The following is a 20,039-nucleotide window of genomic DNA, read 5'->3' on the forward strand; positions in this document are numbered from 1 at the left end:
TCATGTTAGGAACACGATTTGCGTCTGGTTTCTCTAATGGTTTGAACCCATTTGTCTTCTTTTTTACTGTAGCCAATTTCTTGTCCTTCAGTATAGATTCCAGCGTTTTTTGCTGTTCTTTGATTTTTCTACTGACACTTGTCAGTTTTTCTTCTTCCGTTTTTGGAAGGTCTTTGATATAATCCAGTTTGTTTTCCAATCTTTCCAATTGGTGGATTATAGCAGGTAATCGTTCTAGAGTCGACTGACATCTAGATATTTCTAGTAGCAGCTTCTGATATTTCTCATCAGAAGATTTCAGTAGAGAATTTATTTTCTCTAATAACAATTCTGACATTGTCCCCATTAAGGAGGGGTTCTCCTTTGAGCCTTTTACAAGCTCTGATACCAGTGATGTGCGGATCTAACCAATGCTCAAAAAATCAAGAGGTTTTTGTTCCTCTCCCAGAACATATAGGAGATTTTCTATCTCTTCTTCTATTTTATAGATTCTAGTCTGAAGTCTATAAATAATATCCCAGTAATTGGGAGATTCTCTATCAAGGCTGTCCCGATAGGTTTTTAATTTTCTCAGTTTTTCTCTCTCTTTCTGCAGTTCTTTAGTAGTATGTTTGCATATATCAACTAACTCAAGTCTGTCTACAATTGAAATTATGAATAGTAAATTGTACTGTTTACCTTTCGAATTAGAGGATGACTATCAGCTTCATATATATATTCAAATGAAACAAACTCTGATGGGCCCACCACGTTTCTAAAACAACATATATAAACTTATGAAAGAGACATATGCAGATGCAGACTCTGACAGACCAAAACAGCAAAGGGGTACTAATGGTAGGGAGTTTGAAAAGATGGGTAGATAAGAAGGAAAACGAGAAAAAGTTGTGTGAGAGGGAACAAAAATAATACACTGGGGTGTACGAGAAGTATTTTCCCAGATTTGGGGTGTATGAGCATTAACCCTAAAATATTTAGAAGTGATCCCGTATAAATACGACTTGTAGTATTCTTCAATCTTCAGTTCTAGAAAAGAAGAGCAAAACCCTAAATCCCAAATAGACGGAGGAGCTGGAGCACTAAATTGCGGGCTTCAATTTCAGCAGAGAAAGCATTCGAATTGGGTGAGTCCCATTCTGATCCAGTTATGTATGGTTTTAATTTGCTGTAAAAGATTGCAATTACTAGTTCCAAGCTGTAGGATTGCTGTTGATTATTCAGTCACCCATCTTCAAAAGGCACTACCTTTCACAAGATTATATTCATCAAAACCATTATTAGGGGTCCAAGATGATAAAGCTCGCTCTTTTACAGTTTCATACCTTATAAACTCATTTGGGTTCTCCCCACAACTGGCTCTCTCTGCATCCAACAAGATGAAGGTACGCTTCGACACCCCAGAAAAACCCGACTCTGTTATTAAGCTTTTTAAAGACTATGGACTCAGTGATGCCCACATCTCTGACATTGTTAAGAAATGCCCAGTTTTGCTTGTATCCAATGCTGAAAAGACCCTTTGGCCAAAACTCCAGTTTTTCACTTCCATTGGCCTTTCGGGCAATGACCTTGCCCGGATCTTCCGTGTCAACGCAAATATCTTGACATTGAGCTTAGAGAGAAGTATTAGACCTTGTCATGATATTATGAAAACTCTAGAAATACCTGAGCATAAGGTCCCTTATTTCATTAGCAACTATTATATGTTTAACCCCAAAGTATTGAGCAATGTACCTCACAACACTTTGATTCTGAGAGCGCATCAGGTGCCAGAAGCGTCATTTCCTCTGTGGGTGTGTTCTCATTTGCTTGCACTGTCATTTGACTCTGAGAAGGTTAAGACAAATGTCGAGAAGGTCATCAACATGGGATTTGACCCTTCGTCTACTACATTCATGAAAGCTTTGTATGTGGTATCGGTGACCAATGCAGCAAAGTGGAAACACAAGATGGAATTTTATGAGAAGTGGGGTTGGACTGAAGATGATGTGTTGTTGGCATTTAGAAAGAATCCCATGTTTATGAGCTTCAGTGTGAAGAATATTTCAGCTAAAATGGATTTTCTTTTGAATAAAATGGGTTTCCAGCCTGCAGATCTGGCTGCACGTCCAGATATTCTGACTTATAGTTTGGAGAAGCGAATCATACCTAGGTGTTCAGTCATCAGATTTCTCCAGTTAAAGGGCTTAATTGTCAAGGAAGATTTATATATAATTAGCATTGTGCACAAAAACGAGAAGTGGTTCTTGGAAAGGTTTGTGATCAAATATGAAGAACAAGCACCTGAATTGCAGAGCATCTTACAGGGGAAAATGGGTCTAGCCGAATTTGGTTTAGGATTCGACGAAAGTGGTTGAGTCACTCGAGTGTAACAATTGTAGGACGAAGCTTGTTGATTTATCCTGCATTCTAGTTTGATGATTCAGAGGATTAAGTTCTCGTACAAATGTCAACTCTTTCTCTGTGTCAAGTTTTACAGTATCATATCCTTTGCTTGACCAAATATGCTGTCCTTAAACCACTTAGTTCTGAGAGATGAAGTCTTGGAGACAGGGAGAGGTGTAGGACTCCAATTGGATTGCTGTACAAGTTTATTTTTGCAGGTTGAACTCAGTCAAACTGCCTAAACTCCGAGGCTTAAGGAAAGTCTCTATCAACAGATGGATTTTAGAGTCTATTTGAAAAAATGGATGGTTACTGAACTGATTCATCAGCAGAGGACACTTCAAATTTCATTAATACTAGGCAATTCCTCCCGCGCGATGCCGCGGGTATGTTTGCTTACTAATGATGAACACTTGGACGCTCATGTCAAGTCGAGGTACTGGTCGATTCAATCTTTGAATTAACAGGCATATAATTTCAATTACAAACTCAGACCCAAAGCCGTTCTTTTCTCCTTTGCTCAATCACTGGTCTGCTTCAAATTGACGAAAAATCAATTCTCATGAGAAAAAAACAAATTTGAACACATAAAAGAGCAGTTAGCACCATAAAGTCAGAAACATTCTCACTAATCCAAAACAAAACAAAAAACAAAAAAAACCAAAAAACAAAAAACAAAAAAAAAAGAGAAAAAAGGGAGAATGATAGGTGGTTCAAAGCAAGTACTGTGCCATAAATGAACCAAACTTACATAGCCCTCTAAAGAGGCCTCAATTTCAGGATCTTACCTTTGGCTCTTCATATTTGGGGCTGTTTTCACTTTCTTCATTATGCTTTTTAAAATCTCTAACTTGCTGTTGTCCTTGTGCTTCTATTCAATCTCTAGGTCTATTCAATTCTCTATTTCTTAATCGTTCTTTATTCTGTTAATTATGTTCGAAGTAATAACTCATTTCTAAATTGGTCATCAAACAAAGGAAGGAGTATTTGGCAGGCCATTTATGCCCATAGCCCAATTCTAATCATCGAACATGCATGTCCGTAAAGAGAAGGATGCTGAAATTTGCTGTACTTGTTGCTATATATACCAATGAAAATAATCATTGCAATGCCTATATAACTTTATGACAACCCAGCTGCTAAAATGGAATGCCTCCTTTACAAATCAGACTGTTGGAAACAGATAAGTAGTTTTGAAATCAAATCTTTACCTAATCGAACCTAAAAAGCTAGGTCTCTGAAAAATCAAACATTGTTGATGGCAAAAATTTACCAGCGGAGGAATCCTTGCGCTTTCTATCAAATAGTAATCCACTGGATCCAATCAAAAGGTAGCTAACTGCAACAAAACCATACCAAACAGAAATTAGACAAAAGAAAAACAGAACCTAGCTTTAACATGAAAGGGGCTTATCTATCTTATATTGCAAATCTTGATTTCAAGCTACCAAATATTTTAGATTGCAGAATTGCAACTGAGCGATAAATTACAAAACTTAAACTATATTTCTTAAACTGTGCAATCATATAAGGAGTTCTAACAAATCTTTCCACAATTCCCATGAAACAATTAAAAATGAAATACAAACCCAAGTTTCATAATCGATAAAAATGTAAGCTTGGCTCGGATTTTGCAAAGCTGCGTCATTGGAATACTTTGTGTAGGTGAGTTGGAACAAATTAGTGAAGTCACTGGGATATTACTTATGTTAATCTATTTCACATGTAGCAGTACCATCAGTAAACTTACTAACCGAAGAAATAAACACTTGCTATGATTGGGTTCCCTTTACCCTGCTAAAATAATATTCTCTTCAAGGTCCCCAAAGAACATAAAGTTAGCATCACCTGAAAGATGCAAAGAAAAAGATCAGCAACGAAGCTAGAGCATAGAAAAGAAGTAGGGTAATCATTTACAGAAAACTTATGATAAAAGGGATTAAAAGCTATTATAATACGTAACATAGTCATCCAACTTGTTTTCAGAAACTGAGACTGGCACAGAGAAACCCAAAGATGAAAAAGCTTTGCTAATCAACATAAAAAAGACAACAAAGCAATCAAAACTTGACCAATTACCCAAATCAATGTTAATGTCTTGGCTAAACATATCAAACTAAAACTGAAAGTAGCAAAGGCAGAGAGATAGCCATAGAATCAAACCCAAAAACCATCAAATTCCATGAAAAGAAACAGAATCTAAAATTTACTTCTCTACCAATACAATGTCTGATTTACCTCAATGATGTCACGCCGAGAATTTAAAACAATCATCATCGCAGAAGACAGAAATAATCGTACAGGCTTATGGTAGAAGTGGAAAAGTAAAAGACCTAGAAACTCCTTCCGCTTGTGGAAGACTTGATCGGCGCACTTCTCTTTCTCTCTACGTCGGGCAATCTGAAAGTAAAATCCAATTACAAAAATCCAAAGCAATTCCAAAAGATTTGAAAGGAAAGCAATTCGAAAATCCAAAACCATAAAAACCATGCAGCCAAGCATCAAACCACAAAACCCAGAAGAAAAACACAACTTAAAACACATAAAAGCAAGGTATTTCAGATCAATACCCAATTACGGAATTACCCAGATTCCTCTTCTTCTTCTTGTCTCCCTCTTCTCCTTCTCTCTCCGATCAGTCTCGCGATGTGAATTTCCCTATTCTTCTACTGTGCATGTCTCTCGCAGAAGACCTCTCACAACCCTTTTCTTCTTTCTGTAATCTCGCAGAAGACCTCTTCCTCTCGTTAAAGACCCAGAAGACGTCTATCCCGGTGTCTCTTATCACCTTCAAAATATTGAATGGCAGCTTCGTAATAAAGAAACAAAAAGGGGCAAAAGAGTAAATCAATACGGACGTTACTGTTCATGGGGAGATAACGCTTTAGTAAATGAGACTATCTAATTTCATTAAAAAAAAAATTATCAAGCTCAAACTCAAAACAATGCATTACAATTCCTTTCTTCTGTATTTATATCATTCTAAACAAATTACAATATGTAATATTGTCATGATTAGAATGCGAAAAATCTGAACCAAAGAGCACCTCCAAACACATGATAACTGAATTAACAACTATCTTAATTAATCTATATAACCAGCAATAATAAATACCAATGTAAATACAAAAATCCTATATCAACAGGCACATACCTGAATAAGAGCAAGAGACTGGGATAATGGCAAACGATGCACAGAGGAACAGCAGCAGATAAACAATGTGTACACTTTTTTGCATACAATCTAGAAAATCCAAACAAAACAGTAATAAAATTTTAAAATTAATTATAAAGCTACCAAACGCAAACACAAAGCTGCTCGAACCAGAAGCAAAAGCCCAAAAAAAAATAAAAAAATAAATTGACACACCAAAATCTGGCACCTAGTATGAAAAGAAAAATATGCTATATATTTTCAGAGTTTTACTTATTCTTAAGAGCTAAATGAATTAGTTTTAGGTAGCGTCCTTAGAATTGTGTTCTGATCAGCAAAGTTTGTTTCTGATGATATGTAAAGAATATCATTGATTAGTTCTTTGAGTTCCAACTACAGAAAAAACACAACAAATCTAACTTAAGCGGGGTTGTTAGCTTGGTAAGAAAAAAAAAAGCGTTTATTTGCTTGCTAATGATGAATACTCTGACACTCATGTCAAGTCCAGGTACTGATTGATTCAATCTCTGAATTAACAGGCAAATAATTTCAATCACAAACCCAGACCCAAAGCCGTTGCAGCAGATCACCAAAGATGAAAAAGCTTTGCTAATCAACATCAAAAAGACAACAAAGCAATCAAAACTTGACCAATTACCCAAACAAATCAATGTCAATGTCTTGGGTGAACATATCAAATTAAAACTGAAAGTAGCAAAGGCAAAGCAAAGGTAGAGAGACAGCCACAGAATTAAACCCAAAAACCATCAAATTCCATGAAAAGAAACAAAATCTAAAATTTACTTCTCTATCAATAGTATACAATGTCTGATTTACTTCAATCACCCAGAATTTAAACCAATCATCATCGAAGAAGATAGAAATAATCGTACAGGCTTATGGTAGAAGTGGAAAAGTAAAAGACCTAGAAACTCCTTCCGCTTGTGGAAGACCTGATCGGCGCACTTCTCTTTCTCTCCACGTCGGGCAATCTGAAAGTAAAATCCAATTACAAAAATCCAAAGCAATTCCAAAAGATTTGAAAGGAAAGCAATTCGAAAACCCAAAACCACAAAAACCATGCAACCAAGCATCAAACCACAAAACCCAGAAGAAAAACACAAATTAAAACACATAAAAGCAAGGTACTTCAGATCAATACCCAATTACCCAGATTCCTCTTCTTCTTCTTCTTGTCTCCCTCTTCTCCTTCTCCCTCCAATCAGTCTCGCGATGTGAATTTCCCTATTTTCTTTCTGTGCATGTCTCTCGCAGAAGACCCCTCTCACATCACTTTTCTTCTCTCTATAATCTCGCAGAAGACATCCCTTTTCTTCCTCTCGTTAAAGACCCAGGGTCTCTCTTATCACCGTCAACATGTTGAATGGCAGTGTCGTAATTAAGAAACAAAAAGGGGCAAAAGAGTAAATCAATATGGCCTTTACTGTTCACAGGTAGGGATGGCAAAAATCCCCAGCGGGGCGAAGCTCCATTGGATACCTGCCCCTAATGGGGGGAGAATTCGGGAACAAATGGGGAATGGGGATGGGGATCCCCAATCCCCGCTATCTAAGATTGGGGATGGGGCGGGGATGGTATTGTGATCCCCATCCCCAAACCCGCCCCAATAATATATACATATATTTAACTTATATATATATTAATTTATTTTTTATAATATAAATCACAAATATATACATTTACTACTTTACTTTAATGGTGTTTTGACTTTTGCACTCACTGAATTATGATTTATGAATTTAATCATATTTTAAATTTATTTGTTGTAGATTTTGATTTTATAAAAGGCAATATGAGAAAAATTATTTTATTTATTAAATTCTTATTGGGGATTTGGGGCGGGTTTGGAGGTTTAGTCCCCAATGGGGATGGGGACGGGGAATCCCCAATATATTTTTATTGGGGATTGGGGCGGGGATGGGGGTAGAAAATGACCCCGGGGATGGGGATGGTATTGTGATCCCCATCCCCAACCCGCCTCATTGCCATCCCTATAATCACGGAGAGATAGTATAGGTAACTAGAAAACCCAACCGCGCGATGCTGCGGCACAAAAAAGTTGCATTGTTCTTTGGGTTAATGCTCATACACCCTGATTCTACCAAAATACTTCCCAAAAACCCCAGCTAATTATTTCCTTTCCCTTTCACACAAGCATCTGTCTCTTTCTTTCTCACTTTCACAAACTCTCACTTTTTCTTCCATCTGTACCCTTGTGATGTTTATATATATTTCTGTTACGATTATGAAACATGGTGGGCCCATTCTCAAAATTATTTAAACAGAAGTCTGATAGATTATTCATCTTCTATTCAAAGGTAAACAATACGATTTATTATTCATAATTTCGATCGTTGACAGACTCGAATTAGTAGCTATCTGCAAAAATACTGAAAAAGAACTGCAAAAAGAGAAAGAAAAATCGAGAAAGTTGAAGGCCTATAGAGACAATCTTAATAGAGAATCCCCCAACTATTGGGATATCATTTATAGACTTCAAAATATAATTTATAAAATAGAGGAAGAGATAGAAAATCTCTTATATATTTTGAAAGAGGAACAAAAACCTCTTGATTATTTGAGCATTGGTTAGATCCGCACATCACTGGTATCAGAGCTTGTAAGAAGGCTCAAAGGAGAACCCCTCCTTAATGGGGACAATGTCAGAATTGTTATTAGAGAAAATAAATTCTCTACTGAAATCTTCTGATGAGAAATATCAGAAGTTGTTACTAGAAGTATCTAGATGTCAGTCGACTCTAGAAAAATTTCCTACTATAATCCACCAATTGGAAAGATTGGAAAACAAACTGGATTATATCAAAGATCTTCCAAAAACGGAAGAAGAAAGACTGACAAGTGTCAGTAGAAAAATCAAAGAACAGCAAAAAACGCTGGAGTCTATACTAAAGGACAAGAAATTGCCTACAGTAAAAAAGAAGACTAATGGGTTCAAACCATTAGAGAAACCAGACTCAAATCGTGTTCCTAACATGATTTTTCTGGAACCATCTACTAGTCAGACTAGTATCCGGTATGAAAACCCGGAAAAAAGAGAAATGAAGATGTTAAGCATCTTTGGAAAAAAGAAAGGAGTTCAACTCTTAAATTCTGAAGAATTTGAATACAATGAAATCGAGCATGAGGTAAAAAACTCCTCAATTCCAAAGCTAGATTTCAAACAGATCTACAGACGGGGAACATTTGACCTGATGGATAGCCATCACTTCAAAGTACTTGAATTCACAACCCCCTCTACAACAGGAGAAACAGATCTCTTGATGATCACCCAAGCTGAAGTTGCCAGAGCACAAGCAAAGCAGTACCAATTTATGCACATTGGAGCAGTCCAAGTTGGCATAAAACTGTTGGCAAGAGAAGGCATCAACTGTTCAGTCCTATGTGTCCTGCAAGACAACAGATTGACAGACTTCCAAGCTAGTCTGTTGGGAACCCTAGAAGCATCACTATGCAACCAGGTAGCATATTTCAACTGCTTCCCCAACTTCTCAACCAGCTTGAAGGATGCAGCCCACTGCCTCAGACTGAGAGTCAAGACAGACGGGATCTCAATGAAAGAAGAAATGCAAGAATTGGCAATAGTATACAGAGTGTACTATAAACTGATGAGCACCACAGTGGAACCAAAGACAAGGATCTCCAACATCCCTGGTCTCACTACTGGATTCCTCACCAGCCAGAAGAACCATTCACAGCAGATTCACCAGGTTGCTTGGAATGAAGTAACTTTTCCTCTTGAATGGAAATTATCCGGTCCAAAAAAACTGCCGGAAAGAGCAAAAGCAAAGATCTACGAGAGTAGACGCACTGGAGAAATCAGCCTCAACTTTGAAGATCACAGAAAAAGTGATGTCTGTCCTGAGAACATCAGGATAAACAGCAATCTTCTGAGAAGAAGCTACAGCACCAGAGAAGCCGGTGTCAGTGGTACAAAACCCACTATTGAAGAGCCAATATCAGAAGAAGATTTAGAAGCTGATCTACTCAGACCAGTCCATATGCTCAGAGCTGAGAGGCTCTATGATCTCTACAAAGAAGCTGAGAATTGTGAAAATCCTGAACGATTAGAAAAACTAATCGAGGAAATGAAAGAATTCAAATGCAGAAAGACAAGAAAAGTCTTTTCTTATCAAGATATTGAAATGGAAGATGGAGAGAGCTCCAGAACTTTCATCAGAAAAGAAACAAGGGAAATAAAACTTCCAGTTCAGAAAGCCCCCACGGGTAAAAAAGGAGAAAGAAATTCTCAAAGATTCGTCCCCGAGGACAATCTGCCCAGAGTTCCTATCACCAACTATGGAATCTGGCTGAATCTAGACAAGAGTCTAGACAAAAGAAAAACCATTGACCAATGGGTAGATAGCCTGATGATGGCTTCTGCACTTACCCTTGGCAAATTTGAAGCACCAGATTTGCAGGTGTACTATGAAACTACTCTCACCGGAGTGGCAAAAAAGTACTACCTATCCTTCAAAGAAACTGCCAGAGGAAGAGACTGGCTTGAAGAAATTAAAAATTCAAAGTCTCCGTATGATTTTGCAGTACCCCTGTACGATCAATTCTGTGGAGATCTCTCAAATCTGAGTGAGAAAGCCAAAGAAACGGCAAAGTCGAATATCTATGCTCTCAAAATCTGTGACATGAGATATTTCGAAGAATACCTGAATGAATTTCAGGAATATTACTGTACAATTGGTGAACTAGAGAATACTGATCTAGTTAATCTATTGCACAGTAAGCTCCCTGAACCATGGAGAACAGCTGTGAGAGAAAGCATAGCTGAAAAACCAATTGAAAGATTTTCAGTTGGAGGAATTGCCGACAGAATCCGGCAACTACTGAAGGAGCAATGCAAAGCCAATCTTAGAGCTAAGATGGCCAAGAAGCAACTCAAAGGAGTTGAAAATTTCTGCTATGGAATACTAGATATGCCCACAAACTGGGGATGTCATGACTCCAACTTCCACAGAAAAAAGAAAAAAGAGAAATATTACTCTAAAAAATTCAAAAAGAGTAATCAGAAGAAGAATTGGAAGTTCAAGAGAAGTTCCAATTACAAGAAACAACAAAACGAAGGTCCAGAAAAGAAATTCTTCAAGAAAAAGAAGAATACTTCTCAGCATAAACAACCTAGCAAGAAAGCTTGCAGATGTTGGTTGTGTAAAGCTGAAGGACACTATGCAAATGAATGCCCAGAAAAGGGTAAAAGACCTACTAAAGCTCTCTTTGAAGAATATGAGCAAATAGTAGAAGTAGCAAACATGAAAGGCTACGAAATAGCCTATTCTGATGATGAAGAAGACGATAGGTCAGTCTACTCTTCCTGGTCTGAAGAAGAAGAAACTTCATCAGAAGAGTCTGAGATTGATTCGGAAGTAGAGTACTTCGAATCCAGACAAATGCATGTTTTGAAAATCAAAAACTGGGAAGAAAGCAAGACAGAATCCTTCATGTCTTCTTATCAAGTGAACCCTGGTTCATTCGTTTGTGACTACTGCTTTTGTCACGAAAAGAATGGTCTCCCTATGTTCTGTGAAGAGTCTAAGAAGACTTATCACAAAGAATGCTTCATAGCTGAAGCTAGAAGAAAAACCAAGAATGGACTTGTCAACCAGTTGGTCGAACAAGAATATGAAGAGTATTTTGCTGAGAAAAAGGCAAAAGAAGTAGAAACTCTATTCCGGGAAACCATGGAACAACCTTCTTCCCCGAAAAAGGAAGAAATCATCGATGAAGAAAAAATCGATGCGGATATTGAACTGGTTGAAATACCAGAAAATGTTGAACTGATGAAAACTCCAGAAACTGTTCATCTCTTGGAAAGACAAGAGGCTACGGGTACATGGGATCTACTTGGCCAACCTTCGGGCAAGTTTGATTACAAAGTCAGATATGATCCTCCTGCCTGGTACAATAAGCCAGACGAGGTGATTCCTACAGACTGGGATGATACAAAATCAGCAAGTTTAGCTGAATCTCCCACTCAGGAAAATGTTCCAGAAGAATGTAAACCGTTCATTACGAAGGAACAGGCTCAGAAAAATGAGTCCCAACAATCAAAGGTAGTCTCTACAAGCAGATACAGCAACTACATAGAGATTGGACTAAAATTCCCTGATCACAGAAAATATCATCTACATGCTTTTGTAGATAATGGATCGGGATTTACTATTGCAAAGAGGTTTGCAATTCCAGACGAACTCTGGAAAGAAGATAAAAAGAAGTCAGCTACTGGTGTTACATTTGATGGAAGCCATCTCACCATGAAGAAAGTAGCAAAAAATGTTCATATCACCATTGGTGGAGGAAGATTTATCATCCAGAATGTTTGGCAATCTGAAGGCCAAGGATCCGATTTCTTGTTGGGAAATGATTTTATTCTCCAACAACGATTCATTCTGGGTAGACCGACTCACACATGCATTCAGTGTGGTAGGTCCTGGTTTTACTACTCACTATCAGAGATCGCAACAGAATAGTGGTGATCTTACCCCTTACAAACCCAAATTTCAGCCCATACTCCAAATCAAACAACAACAAGAACTGCTTGTTGAAGAATCTTCAGAAGAAGAAGAAAGAACTAGTGAAGATGAAGAAGCTAGTTTCATCCATGAGCACAACCTCAAGCACTTTCAGAACAAGCTTGAGTCTCAACAAATTCCCACTCTTGAAAAAATCAAGAAACTACTAGAGCAGAATGTGGATACAAACCCGCAGAAGTTTTAGGAAAAAGACCCGGTGGTCTGTGAATTGAGATTGCATGACATGAACGCTATCTGCCATGTCAAAGCCATTCCTCAGTACAAAGAGGAAGATCAAAAAGAATTCAGAAGTGATATTGAAGATCTCTTGAAGAAGAGATTAATTCAGCCTTCCACTAGCCCTCATCATGCTCCAGCATTCTACATGAGAAATCATGCAGAAAATCTACGAGGAAAAGCTAGAATGGTTATTGACTACAGAGATGTCAATAAGAAGACTGTCAAAGACGGATATCAGATCGCTCAAGTCAGAGTACTGATCAATCAGCTCAGAGGAGCCAAAGTCTTTTCGAAATTCGATGCAAACTCGGGTTTCTGGCAAGTCAAGATGCATCCTGAGAGTATCCCTCTCACTGCATTTGGAACACCACAAGGTCATTACGAGTGGCTGGTAATGCCTTTTGGTCTGAAGAAAGCTCCCTCAATATTTCAAAGAAAGATGGACAACATCTTCAAGCATGTGGCGGAGTTCTGTGTCGTCTACATAGATGACATCCTGGTCTTCTCCAAAAACATAGAAGAACACATGAAGCACCTCCATGAGGTAACAAAGCTGATAGTTCAGCATGGAATTATCCTAGGAGAGAAGAAAATCTTCTTTATCCTTGATGAAGTTGATTTCCTAGGGATAAACATCAAGAATGGAGTCATAAAGCTCCAACCTCACATCCTTGAAAAGATCTGGAAGTTCCCAGACAAAATTCCTGATGCTAAGAGTCTAGAGAGATTCCTTGGTGTCATAAATTATGGGAGAGATTTCATCCCTAAGATCTCAGGATTAACAGCAATGTTATCTCCCAAGACTAGTTCCAAAAGAAAATGGAACTTTACAGAAGATGATGAAAAGATCGTGAAGCAGATAAAAAATCTCTGCAAAAACCTCCCTCCTCTTCAACAACCAGAAGAGAATGATGAGATTATCCTCCAGACTGATGCGAGTGATAATTACTGGTCCGGTGTTGTTTTGGCGAGAGCGCCTGGAACCAACATTGAAAAGATCTGCAAGTTTTGTAGTGGCAAGTTCAGCCCTGCGGAACTAAATTATCCCACAGGGGAAAAAGAAATTTTAGCTGTCAAGAAAACGATTTTAAATTCTCCAGCTTTTCTTGGAAAACCCTTTATTGTGCGCACCGATTGTGCCAGAGTAAAGAATTTCAAAAATTTTAAACTTGATAAAGCTGCTGACAGAGGAAGATTAGCAAACTGGCAATTGTTTCTTAACCAATATGATTATATTGTTGAATTAATTGCAGGAAACAAGAACTATCTTCCAGACGCATTGACCAGAGAATTGGCAATGTTCAGCCAAAGAGAAGACGACGAAGGTCGTAATCCCAGAAGCAGAAGGACTGGGAAAGAACAGGAACCTGAAGAGGATCCTAAAGAAACCAAAGAAAAAATTCTTAAAAGGTTTCTGCTAAGCCCAAAAGTCTTGGCCACAACTGATCAATCCCAGGGTAAAGGATTGGCTAGCCCGTCTCAAACGGCAGACGGTAAAGGCTCATCAAGACCGTTGATGGCTGCTGCTTTGCCAAAAAGCAGGCCAACTCCTACTGGAGTTCTAAATGTTTTTAATTATGAATTAAGAACTTTTGATACTCCTGTGTTCAGAACTGGCAGGAGACTAGCTTATCACCAGAAGGCAATCCTGGATAATCTTCTCTTTGCCTTTCAAGAAAAAAGCAGTGGTCTTATGTTCCCAGCTCTTTTTGCTTTAGCTGAAGAACTTTATGAAAATGCAAGACCACAAACTGATGAAGTCCATATGCAGCAGAGTGCTGTAAGAAAAGAAAAAATTTCCTTCCTTGAAAGTCCAGAAAGTGCTAAAGTCCCTATCATGGCACTCGATGAATCAGATTGGCATGAATTCCACAATCTGATAGGAAGACACAATCCAGAAGACCTAGTTCCTCCAACACTCTTCATTGTTGCTGGACCATATGTGGGAAGATACCTGGTAAATGTTCAGAGTGAACATCCCCAAGAACACAAGCTTTGGCTTGTTGAAAATGGTTTTGTCCATAATCTGTGGACTAAAACTAATGATGATCTAAAAGGTTTGCCACCCATTATTGTCAACACAGTCAAAAACATCAGGAGAAATGACTGTACACTTCGTCTGAAGTTCAGATCTACTCCCCCAGAATGGAGTCAGAAGGCAAACGGAGAAATTGAATATATTCCTCCATATCATTATGTTAGGATCATTCAAAGGAAATATCTTCAACCAGCCTGTGTGGCATACAATGGTCAACCAAATTCAAGCATTCCTTGGATGAAAGCTATGGCTCTGGAATATATGAAGAAAATCATCTCTGAAGACATCAGTAACACCTTCCTGGCAGCAGGAGAAAAAATAATTATCACTGCATACGATCATCCTGACGTAGTCAGCAGTGACCTATTCCTATCTTTCACAAGAAAGGAGATAGATTCAACTATGGCATGCATGCGATGGGTGGAAAAGCTTGAAACTGACAACCACTATAAGATGTATGTCGATACTGATGTTGAAGATAATGCTACTACTGTTAGAATGGCCCAGGCAGACAACAGCTCCTTTGTCTTTGGCCACCATTCAGAAACAGACGAGAATATGTAGCATCACGGGTGAAGAAACAGGTGAAAGTTCCAACCAAAGAACTGTAGCACTTTTGACTTTTAAAAGTTAAGGGTTGCTTTTTCTTTCAAAAAGAAGAAGAAATGGAGACATTTCACCTACCAGAAGAAATACTTCACCCACCTACTTTTGTTTTTCTCCATCCGACCTCCACCAGCAGGAGCACTCAGAAAAGCAAAAGTTCACGGAGCTATCCTGTATATTTTATGTTTTGAATTCTAGTTTGGGTTCCGCTCTCTATATAAAGAGCTTTAAGTTTCATTTGTAAGGCATCAGAAAATTGAAGAGAAGAGTCTTCTCTCAAGAAGTAAGAAAGCCATAGTAGCAGTGTGTTTCTGTGCAGTAGTGTGCTTTCATTACAAGTAAGTACCTGTTTTTTCATTCTTATGGATAACTAAACAGCCTTGTGCTGTTTATCTAAGAATGAAGCTCTGAATTTCTAGCATGTATTTCTGTTGAATGAAAAAGGGAATACCCACCCATGTTTGTCAGAAGTAGCAGCATTAATTATTTTATCTATCACTATCTAGTTTGCATTATATCTGGCATTATCTCTTAACCTTGTCGTCCTTCCATCACCATCCACTTCCTATATGCATCTGGATTTTGAAAAGTCTTTTTCACCAGAAAAAACTCAGTTTTAAAACCAGGATTGAGACAAGCAGCAGTGATTCCACCTGTTGAAGTATCCGCTAGGCAGGGAGCCGTTAGGAGAAAAACTTGGGTATGTTGAAGGCTAGTCTTGTTTTCAAACTTTGCTTTAAAATAAAAGTTTTCTAAAGTGAACAAAAACTCTAAAACTCAGGATAACACATAGGAACAACCCTTTTTGGTCTTTTCCTAAGCAAATAGTAAAATACGAAAAGGTTGGTGCATTTGGGAACAATACATAGGATTTTTGGGCAAAAGGGAATTACCCCTTGTTCTTTTAATGGTCATTCTAGTTTTTGATTGGAATATATAGGATTAAGAGTTTATGTATTTCGGATTAAGAGTATTAAGAAAAACTAAGCTCAACACACAACAAGTATAGTTCTTGTAGCTCTCTGTAAAAGTAAAAGTTGAATGAACATTAACTTTGAATGAAATAAAAATAAAAAAAGGGTAAAATTTGCAGTTACATGAACCTAAGTAAACTATTAGGCTTAGTAATAAACTAAATCATAAGGATTGAAATGAAAATATTAAAGAGGATCGTGACTCAATTCAATGAGTACTTACCAATGCTGGTGAGTTGAGCAAAGCAAAGAACTTCTTTGTCAAGCCTCCCTTGAATATCTTTCTGCACAAAAAGAATGATGGAACCCATTAGCTTATTCTTGACGTATTAGCCTATTGCCTGCAATCAGGATTCTGCTTAAGTTTTACCATTGAATTTCTATTATTCGACATGAAGAATGGTAATAAACTCTGTTATGATACTCATTCTCTCTTCACCAAAAACAAAATAGGGGAAAAAACAAACCACAAAACAAAAAAACGACAGAGAAAAAGAAAGGTTTTGAAAGAAATCGACATCAAGAATCAGCTGCCCAAAAACTGGAAAAGACACAAAATGAACTAACAATCTAAACCATAGCAATCATCATAACAAAAAAAAAAAAACAGGTTCTCAAAGCTTAAACATTGAATCTTAAACAGCTCTCTAGCAACATAAGAAAGAAGTGATCATCAATAGGGAAAGAGAATTACCTTGCTTCTAAGGGTCTGGGGGAAAAATATCAAACTTTCTAGATTCCTAGTGGCTTCATGAAGCAAGTTATCAACAACCTAAGACAAAAGCAACACATTAGAGCTTGTAAAAAGCACAACGACAGATTTTACTTGATAAAAAAAACACACACACACAAAAACCATCAAGAGATAGCCACAGTAATACACTCAACTCAGAAAGGAACAAAAAATGCAGTACAAACAAACAGGTAATAAACAAAACCAATCATATTCTACAGAAAGTAAACCGGAAATCGGGGAAGTTGAAAAATGAATACAACATCTAAGGCTTTAAACTCCTACTAAAGCTGAGTTTACTTATTATGAAATGAGCAATCTATTTCACAGTAAGAGTACACATAATGAAATGAGCAATCTATTTCATAACTTGTTTTTAACCGAACTAAGTCTAATTTGTATGTTTGTGTTTCATAGTAAATAATCACAGATTCTACAAATTTTGATCTCCAATCATAATAAGGAAGGCTAGGTTAAAAACAGATGAGCATGGTAGGCTTGAAATAATTTATGCAGCTGTACAGTGTGCAAGTAAATCAACAAAACAATCTCAAACTAAACATTACTGCAAACTGTCCTTTCATATATGACCTCTCTTTCTCTACATTAAGCTTATTTTGTTCAGTTTGTATGAATAGTATTGGAATTTCCAGGATTGAGAAGAGAAATTTCCAGGATTAATAGAGAACCTCAAATCCAAATCCAAATTGGCTGGAGACATCTTATATTGATCAAGTGATCAAGTTATCACAACCTCAAATCCGAATTGGTTGCACAAAATTCCAAACCGGAAAATCAATCAGAGCATTTGAAGACGTGAAAAAAATAATTTACCAATTAAACCAAAAAATTGATATAAAAAAATTAGGAATGGAAAACAATTACCCAGATAAGTTTTCAGCTTCCTCAAATCAAAATCCAAACACCGAGATTTGTCATATTATGTCTGGAGACGAAGAGGAGAGTTAATAAGTAATAACATACTAAAGATGATTAAAGAAGAAAGAAGGAAACGGCAAAAACCAATCACAAAACAGCAATTATGCCCCCTCACAGGCTCACAACACTAACATCACTAAAAACATCCCCTTCAAAACATGATAAATACTTGAGACTGACAAAATCACTTGTACCCACCACCCAATATTTCCCCTTCTTCTCGAAATCAAAACCCAAAATTCTTAAACAATAAAAAATCACAAATCTACCTTGTAATTTTTTCAATCAACCGTCCAAAATCCAAACTGCAGGACAAACAAAACACCCAAAACATCAAAACCCATATCATCAGTCAAAAGCCAAAGTTTTGAAATCACTCAAAATCAGAGCCTCACCTTGAACCTTTTCGAATCGATCACTCAAATCCCAAACTCGAGCACAAACAATACCGCTAAAACATCAAAACCCATATCAATTCAAAGGCAACCACAACCAAAAACCCAATGAAAACCCAAAAAAATAGAAATCAATAAAACAATACCTTTAGTCTGTGTGCCTCTTCGATTAGAAATTTGGGGCTGTAGTCAAAACCCAGATCCCTCTCCCACTTCTTTCTCTGTGTGCCTCTCCGATCAGTCTGGGGATGAAGAGCAACTAACGCCGTGCTGAGATGATGAGATGAATTCTTTTCTTTCCTGAATTTCACCTCTCTCTCTCTCACTAATTCTCTGGATCGTTCTTGAACTCTCTCAGGATTGTGCTACAGAAGACGTACAGCTGTCGAGGTAGAAAGCGAGAGATAGAAAATATCTAGAGCGCTTTTTAACTCAGACTGAATGACAAGGATGTAATTTAAGGGGAAAATGGAGGGCAAAGACGTCAGTTTACTGTTCACTCAAATGAACAGGCCTTTCTAGCTTTCTGCTTTAGATGTATGTATAACTAGAAAATTCTCCCGCGCGATGCTGCGGGTTTATAAAACTTTACATAACCATATCCTCACTAAAGTTACAGACCTTATATTGCAACAAACAGGTTTGTGATGCTTCTTCCTGAACCTATGGCACTATAGAACGCATCATTTGAAACTAAAAATTGGAACACACATATTAAGAAAATTATGAGATAACTAAAAAATAAACTACAATCTAAACCATAGCAATCATCATTAAAAAAAAAAAAAAATAATAAATAAATAAATAAATAAATAAAAACAGGTTCTCAAAGCTTGAACATTGAATCTTAAACAGCTCTCTAGAAACATAAGAAAGAAGTGATCATTAATAGGGAAAGAGAATTACCTTGGTTCTAAGGGTCTGGGAGAAAAATATCAAACTTTCTAGATTCCTAGTGGCTTCATGAAGCAAGTTATCAGCAACCTAAGAGAAAAGAAATACATTAGAGCTTGTAAAAAGCACAGCGACAGATTTTACTTGATAAAAAAAACACACACACACAAAAACCATCAAGAGATAGCCACAGTAATGCACTCAACTCAGAAAGGAACAAAAAATGAAATACAAACAAACAGGTAATAAACAAAACCAATCATATTCGACATAAACTAAACCAGAAATCGGGGAAGTTGAAAAATGAATACGGCATCTGAGGCTTTAAACTTCTACTAAAGCTGAGTTTACTTCTTATGAAATGAGCAATCTATTTCATAACTTGTTTTTAACCAAACTAAGTCAAATTTGTATGTTTGTGTTTCATAGTAAATAATCACTGATTCTGCAAATTTTGATCTCCAATCACAATAAAGAAGGCTAGGTTAAAAATAGATGAGCATGGTAGGCTTGAAATAATTTATGCAGTTGTACATTGTGTGAGTAAATCAACAAAACAATCTCAAACTAAAAATTAGTGCAAACTGTCCCTTCATATATGACCTCTCTTTCTCTACATTAAACTTATTTTGTTCAGTTTGTATGAATAGTATTGAAATTTCCAGGATTTAGAAGAGAAATTTCCAGGATTAATAGAGAACCTCAAATCCAAATCCGAATTGGCTGGAGACATCTTATATTGATCAAGTGATCAAGTTATCACAACCTCAAATCCGAATTGGCTGCACAAAATTCCAAACCGGAAAATCAATCAGAGCATTTGAAGACGTGAAAAAAATAATTTACCAATTAAACCAAAAAATTGATATATAAAAAAAAAAAAAGGAATGGAAAACCAATTACCCAGATAAGTTTTCAGCTTCCTCAAATCAAAATCCAAACACCGAGATTCGTCATATTATGTCTGGAGACAAAGAGGAGAGTTAATAACATACTAAAGATGATTAAAGAAAAAAGAAGGAAACGGCAAAAACCAATCACAAAACAGCAATTATGCCCCTCACAGGCTCACAGCACTAACATCAGTAAAACCATCCCCTTCAAAACATGATAAATACTTG

At 37.1% G+C, this 20,039-nt stretch overlaps 1 protein-coding gene and 2 long non-coding RNA genes across 4 annotated transcripts; 1 reads left to right on the forward strand and 2 right to left on the reverse strand.

Moving 5' to 3' along the window:
* The first annotated feature begins 1,376 nt into the window (after window positions 1–1,376).
* On the forward strand, window positions 1,377–2,354 carry LOC112184703 (transcription termination factor MTERF15, mitochondrial). The gene has a single exon (XM_024322944.1). The coding sequence runs from the start codon at window positions 1,377–1,379 to the stop codon at window positions 2,352–2,354; it is 978 nt and encodes a 325-aa protein (XP_024178712.1).
* Window positions 2,355–2,807: 453 nt separating this feature from the next.
* Window positions 2,808–6,789, reverse strand: LOC121051734. Of its 2 annotated transcripts, XR_005806740.1 has the most exons (7): window positions 6,699–6,789; window positions 6,462–6,528; window positions 4,953–5,170; window positions 4,621–4,782; window positions 4,137–4,230; window positions 3,656–3,721; window positions 2,808–2,914 (listed from the first exon to the last, which is right to left on the reverse strand). It is a non-coding gene; the product is annotated as an uncharacterized LOC121051734 (long non-coding RNA). The 2 variants fall into 2 exon arrangements; XR_005806739.1 differs by lacking the exon at window positions 2,808–2,914 and having other exon boundaries at window positions 3,481–3,721.
* Window positions 6,790–15,883: 9,094 nt separating this feature from the next.
* On the reverse strand, window positions 15,884–18,367 carry LOC112183401. Its single transcript, XR_005806734.1, has 3 exons — window positions 18,171–18,367; window positions 16,652–16,729; window positions 15,884–16,241 (listed from the first exon to the last, which is right to left on the reverse strand). It is a non-coding gene; the product is annotated as an uncharacterized LOC112183401 (long non-coding RNA).
* Window positions 18,368–20,039: the final 1,672 nt, after the last annotated feature.

This window comes from Rosa chinensis, chromosome 2, assembly GCF_002994745.2.
Source record: "Rosa chinensis cultivar Old Blush chromosome 2, RchiOBHm-V2, whole genome shotgun sequence".
Taxonomy (NCBI): domain Eukaryota; kingdom Viridiplantae; phylum Streptophyta; class Magnoliopsida; order Rosales; family Rosaceae; genus Rosa; species Rosa chinensis.